This window comes from Ipomoea nil, unplaced genomic scaffold (genome assembly GCF_001879475.1).
Source record: "Ipomoea nil cultivar Tokyo-kokei standard unplaced genomic scaffold, Asagao_1.1 scaffold1447, whole genome shotgun sequence".
Classification (NCBI taxonomy): Eukaryota; Viridiplantae; Streptophyta; class Magnoliopsida; order Solanales; family Convolvulaceae; genus Ipomoea; species Ipomoea nil.
Genome location: NW_017617875.1, coordinates 301,250 through 307,566, shown reverse-complemented (window position 1 = coordinate 307,566; position 6,317 = coordinate 301,250). Strand labels below are relative to the sequence as shown.

The 6,317-nt window shown below is 35.4% G+C and overlaps 1 protein-coding gene across 21 annotated transcripts; it reads left to right on the top strand.

Annotated features, from left to right (window-relative positions):
* Nucleotides 1–1,136: 1,136 nt before the first annotated feature.
* LOC109188639 (DNA/RNA-binding protein KIN17-like) lies at nt 1,137–6,317 on the top strand. Of its 21 annotated transcripts, XM_019339276.1 has the most exons (9): nt 1,161–1,343; nt 1,791–3,036; nt 3,179–3,699; nt 4,207–4,264; nt 4,348–4,410; nt 4,610–4,643; nt 5,371–5,435; nt 5,530–5,628; nt 5,798–6,317. In XM_019339276.1, the coding sequence occupies exon 2, from the start codon at nt 1,823–1,825 to the stop codon at nt 3,023–3,025; it is 1,203 nt and encodes a 400-aa protein (XP_019194821.1). In that variant the 5' UTR covers nt 1,161–1,343; nt 1,791–1,822; the 3' UTR covers nt 3,026–3,036; nt 3,179–3,699; nt 4,207–4,264; nt 4,348–4,410; nt 4,610–4,643; nt 5,371–5,435; nt 5,530–5,628; nt 5,798–6,317. The 21 variants fall into 21 exon arrangements, with proteins under 21 accessions (XP_019194833.1, XP_019194821.1, XP_019194818.1 ...); XM_019339288.1 differs by lacking the exons at nt 5,371–5,435; nt 5,530–5,628 and having other exon boundaries at nt 1,137–1,206; nt 1,245–1,339; nt 4,561–4,643; XM_019339273.1 differs by lacking the exon at nt 4,348–4,410.

Below are 6,317 nucleotides of genomic sequence, written 5' to 3'. Positions count from 1 at the left end.
GAGGATCATTGCTCATCTTATATAGAGGAGCTCAAAAGCTCATCTTTCCAAACATTTCAGTGTGTGATCAAAATGATCCAACATCATTTATAAAGGGGACAATTATGGTCCACACAAGTTGTGTGGACCATATTTTGTATATTGTAAAATAATGTACATTGTATTCAGGGGATGTACATTATTTTTGTACTGAGTGTATATTATATTATGTAATGTACATTCAATACGAAAATAATGTACATTTAATATATTAAAAATGTACTTTTTGTTATGGTCCATGTAACATTGTGTGGACCATGGTCCACACAATAATTTGCCCAAAGGGGAGCCCATGGCTCTCTTGTCTTCTTCTTATTTTTTTAAATTTTAATTTTATTTTGTATATCGTTTTGTTTAGATTATTATTATTATTATTATTATTATTATTATTATTATTATTATTATTATTTGATTACTGATAAATTCGTCAAAATTTTAACATTTTAACTTTAATCAAAATATAAAAAAATAAATAAATAAGTCATTAATTTGTTCTAAACTGTTAAAAACTAATACAACACATACATTTTGGGTTAATCTTTCGCAACCCCACTAATAATAAATAAATAAATAAAAACTATAATAAAAAGACAAAGTTGAAACTTCTTAAATAATAATCTTTTGAGTTCTCAATACTTGCCCACATTGATGGACAAACAATTATGTTTATAAGATGAATATTTGGGCGGGATTAAGTATACATCTAATTCTATATTTTATTGGAGCCAAAATTCTTTTGGCAATTTGGATTTGGCTTTATTATATATTATATAATATAATTATATAATTATATAATATTATATATATATATATATATATATATATATATATATATATATATATTAAGTTGATTAAGTTGATATATACACACATACATAATTTTAATATGAAATTATAATAAAAAATCTCATTGGTTATAACTAATGAATAATACTATATTTATTAATAATATAATATATATATTTACAATATTACACGCGGCAAATACTAGTTAGGATAAAGATAATACGGAGTATAATATTAATCTAAAACATAAAAATAAAACATTCAAAGCCTTAACCTAGCAGTGAGTAGCAAATTAGCAATTCGCCCCATCTCTCATATTCTTTTAAAACTTCAGACGCAGAGCTCTCACGCTGACTCGTCGTCCCAGCTTCCTCGCCGTCGCGCCGTCGCCGTACCAGCTTCTCTGCCTCTCTCGTCGTCCTTCCCAGCCTCCTAGGCTCGCCTTCGCCGTCCCTCTACGACTCTGTCTCTCTCGTCTTCGGCGTTGCCTTCCCAGTGGACGAGATTTACAACATTAAGTATGAATATACAATAACTTTGTTTGTGTTTTACTGTTTCCCTTCCAAATCTATGTGTTTTCGTTTCAAGATTCTGCAATATTCTGTATTTAGGTTTCAATATTAGGCACCCTGCACAAGTGAAATTTGATAATTAGAGGAGATTGCTTTATTTAGTAGATTAGTTGGCGAGGAATTTCAGAAACTTGTGTGTTAGAACATATGCATTTTTTATTGGCATCATTCAAAAAACCGGGGTGGGGATTCAATTTTATCTAGGTTTTTATATTCATATCTGCGATTCACTTAAAGTTCAGATTCTTCCATTTTATTCATTTGGATTCTTTGATTGGTTTGATGGGTGAGGGGATTTGTATGGTACAGATTCTGCAAGTCCTAATTCTGATGTGCATAATAGATGTATTAACTAACTATTAAGCTATCTGTTGCTGCTAATTGTGCGCACAGGGAAATCTCAAACCACTCTGATTTTCTCAATCATGGGGAAGAACGAGTTCTTGACCCCAAAAGCAATCGCTAACAGAATCAAAGCTAAGGGTCTGCAGAAGCTGCGATGGTACTGCCAGATGTGCCAGAAGCAATGCAGGGACGAGAATGGATTCAAGTGCCATTGTATGAGCGAGTCCCACCAGCGCCAAATGGAGGTGTTCGGCCAGAACCCTGAACGGATCGTCAGTGGCTACTCGGAGGAGTTTGAGGATTCATTCCTCGAACACATGAAGCGCAGCCACCGCTTCAGCCGTGTGGCTGCCACGGTTGTGTACAACGAGTACATTGCTGATCGACATCACGTGCATATGAATTCTACGCAGTGGGCGACTCTGACGGACTTTGTGAAGCATTTGGGGAGGGCTGGCAAGTGTAAAGTTGAGGAGACCCCCAAGGGGTGGTTTATTACGTATATAGATAGAGATTCGGAGACCCTTTTCAAGGAGAAGATGAAGAACAAGAGAATAAGGGCTGACATCGCGGAGGAAGAGAAGCAAGAGAGGGAGATTAAGAAGCAGAGAGAGCGGGCAGAACAGTTGATGGGTGCAGCAGACGAGAACGGTTCTCAGCAGAAATTGGAACCAGAGCACAAGCCTTTGCAAAAATCAGAGAGTGACCAGAAAATCAAGCTGTCTTTGGCCTCGTCAAAACCCAATGTTAAAGAGAGATCTGAAAGTTCAAAGTCTGTATTTGATGTGATCGATAACCGTGAAGAAGGTAGGAAAGATACTGGAAAGATTGGTAAGGGTGGTAGTGGGGTAAGCGGGGGTGGCAGCTCAACTTTGGATGAGCTGATGAGAGAGCAAGAACGGGCAAAGGAAAGGCAAAATAGAAAGGATTATTGGTTATGCGAGGGAATAATAGTGAAGGTAATGAGCAAGGCCTTAGCTAACAAGGGATACTATAAGCAAAAGGGTGTAGTTAGGAAGGTGATTGATAAGTATGTTGGGGAAATTGAAATCCTCGAAAACAAGCATGTCCTCAGAGTTGATCAGGAAGAGCTCGAAACTGTAATTCCCCAAATTGGTGGTCTTGTGAGGATAGTTAACGGGGCTTATCGTGGATCAAATGCAAGGTTGTTATCCATTGATACAGATAAATTCGCTGCCAAGGTGCAAATTGAGAAAGGTATATACGACGGGAAGGTGCTCAAGGCTATTGAATACGAAGATATATGCAAATTGGTGCAATGACACTATGACAGGTTCAAATTTGTTTTTCTATGTAGTGCTCAGTTTATTTAACCATATTTGCTGGCAATGGAAAGAAACATCTATTGTATGCTTGCATTTGACAGATATGAATCCAGTGAGCTCTTAATTTGCTTCTTTCTATTCCTTCTGCAGCTGCAATGGCAGCCCTGTAACTCATTTCAGAATTGACAGCCATGTAAACTCCACTCTTGACACTATCATCCACAAAATCCAACAGGAAATTGATACTTTGAGAGAGATGCCAAATAAGTCGATGCCCCCCGGATCGAAATCTGCTGCTTTTCTTGCAGATATTCTGGGGCTAGTTGAGTTTGTGCAGACATCTATGTATCATGTAGAAGGAAGTGAATTCGAAGCACATCCTCTGATTCAATCAGAAGAACCTGGTGAGTACTTCTTGACAGAAGAGGTTAGGAAATATGTAAGAATCAAGCCAAACAGGCTTGGGAAGCAAAACTTCATGGGAGCCAATGGCACATTCACCAGCATTGGCCATGCTTGCTTTGCCATGAAGACTGATCTCGAAGAGTACATGGACTACGACGTTGGGGAAATCTGCAATGACGATTGGAAGTTAGCCCAGAAGCTGATGGTCCATGGATGTGATCCTCTACCAAGGAGGAGATGCCTTGCCAGAGCCCCTCAGTTATACAGTAAGCCTTATCCCATAAACGAATCGCTTTGGAGGTTGCCTGATAAGATGTTTTAGAAAATCATTTTGCATGTAATCAGTCATCAGCTAAAAACTAATTTACCAAACATCTTTCTGCAATCAGCTAATGATATCAACTAGACAAACACACTAACCCAATTAACTAACAAGTATTAGCTAACAGCTATTACCAAACACCCCCTACACCCCCTTCGCCTACTTACTGATTTCATCTCCCGTGGTTGCATCATCTTCTTCTTCAAAAAAACAAATAAAAATTGGGTGAATAAAGAAAGATTGAAATGTTATAAAAAAAAAAATGATTGAAATAAGAATTATTTGACTTTTAGCAAAATTTTACTCCGTAATAAATTCAACTATTTATGAAAAATCAATGACCAAATAGATTTTGAATAAAGATACGTGAATGGATCTGGAGTATCTACTTTTATCTGAGAGACTATCTATCCATTCAGTTCAGTGATGAAGTATTTATTAAAATCTGTAGGCATACAACCAACTGTTATGTGCTACTGTATGATGCTGGCTGTCTGCAAAAAGTGAAGGTTAGATTTTAATAGTTTATTTCCTCTGTTATGTGCTACTGTATGGTTCTTTAGTTTCTAAGGTTTTTTTTTTCCTCATCAAGTACCTAGGATTGTGATGACCTAGATGTCTCCAAATTAAACTGCATAGGCCATAGCAGTTGGAGGTATAATTCTATTTAAACATAGATTTCACTGTATGTTTGTGTTGAATTTGAAACTGATCACATGATCCTCCATTTAATAAGGGGATGTTGTGGATATATTGCTTGTTGTCTTTTGTCATTCAAGGAAAAATAATTTATGCTATATTGCAGCACTTATCTTTTTGAATGGGGATTTCCTTACTTTAAATTCTTGCTTCAGCTAGGTGGGATCAAGCCTTGGAATTAAAACACAGGTAAGAAATTCCTTTAGAATTATTCTTCTATTTTGTTCTTATAACCCATCTATGAAACTACTCTAGTACTCTACATATGCTTTTCTTACCACTCTTCATACTTGATACTTCTATTAATTTAAGAAATTTGTTAAATACTTGAATCAGGAATTTTTGCCTTCTAAATACTTTCACATCTTAGATAATGAACTGGGCCCTTTGAATATTAATATATTTCTAGTAGTTTCTACCCATGCTCTCAAGTTGGCTGAATATTTTAAATTTTTTGGGCTGTCCAAGTAAAGATTAGCCATGGTTTTAATTTCCTTACTTTAGATTCTTGCTTCAGGTGGGATCAAGCCTTGGAATTAAAACAGTAAGAAATTCCTTTAAAATTATTCTTCTATTTTGTTCTTAATCTCTTTTCCTTACTAATCCAGAAAATGATGAATGGTTATCAATATCTGCATAATTCTGTGGTGGTATGTTTCTTCTTTTTATTTATTTTATAAATTTCCTACAAATTGTAAAACACTAATACCCCTAATTGGTGTGTGTTCATGTTACGTCTATTGAGTCTGTCTAGATAAGGGCTAAAGGAAGATCATTTTTAGTAAACTCCCCTTGTAATCAAAAGTAAAGTTTATGAACAAAAAGATCTTTAAATCTCTCAATAGGCCGCATCTTTAAAGTAATGTTGATGCATGTAATGGTAAGACTATGACATTGGCAATTTATGGCTGGGTAGGGACGCATATATTTCAAATACACGTGAAGCCAACGCATTTAGTCTCAATACATCTAAATTTAAAAGTACATCTAAACTCCCTTTCTCACATTTGATCCTATTATTGTTATGTTAGTTAATGTGCTTATGATTTTTGGGATGTATTTAAACATGGTTTAGGGATATGTTGAAGGCAATCCAGTGACCGACCTAATATGCAGACCACAATAATAGAGTCATGTATGCTCATCGATGACTTACAAAAGTTTATCCAACTTGGTTCGAAGACTTTTAACATGGCATTTCATTTATTCCAGTTAGTTATGAATTTGTGCTTTAGGAAAAAATAAGCTGCTCCAAATTCTATTAATTTTTTCAACTATTAACCTTTTGTAGGTTGACCTCTTTCGCTAAAATAATAATGTATTTTGGTTAATCTTTCTCCCAGATTGAACTGAAGATTGCTCCAGCTGATTTTCGATTCCCTACAGCAAACCGGACTAGGCATTGTTTCACACGATATGTTGAGTTTCACACGTAAAATAGCTTCATCAATATCATTTGAACTACGGATGCATATCCTACTTACATAACATGGAATATTAAACTATGAACATTTCAACCCTGTTTAGGTGATAGAGATTTTTTCAAAATAGCAATGATCTGACAACTTGGTAAATTAAAAACAATTAGGTTTTCAAGACTAGGCTGTTTAAATACTTCGCATATATGGGTATGACTACAAGACCTTGTGATGTAAACTTGAGTATAGTCTTTAATCTGCAGCAAGCGGCTTGCTTACAATTGTATACTTCATGTGTGTGGTAGCTAAAGGTAGGGAGGTTGGTGACTGAGAAATTCGTTAGGTACTATGATCAACTAAGTGAGTAAAGAAATGATGTGTTTCCTGTTTATATATTTAGAAATCAAGAGACTAATAGGAATGTCAGATTTTGGCTTGTTTTAAA

Bases quoted from the DNA above. Each gene is read 5' to 3' on its own strand.
- LOC109188639 (XM_019339288.1), top strand. From the start codon at position 1,823: ATGGGGAAGAACGAGTTCTTGACCCCAAAAGCAATCGCTAACAGAATC.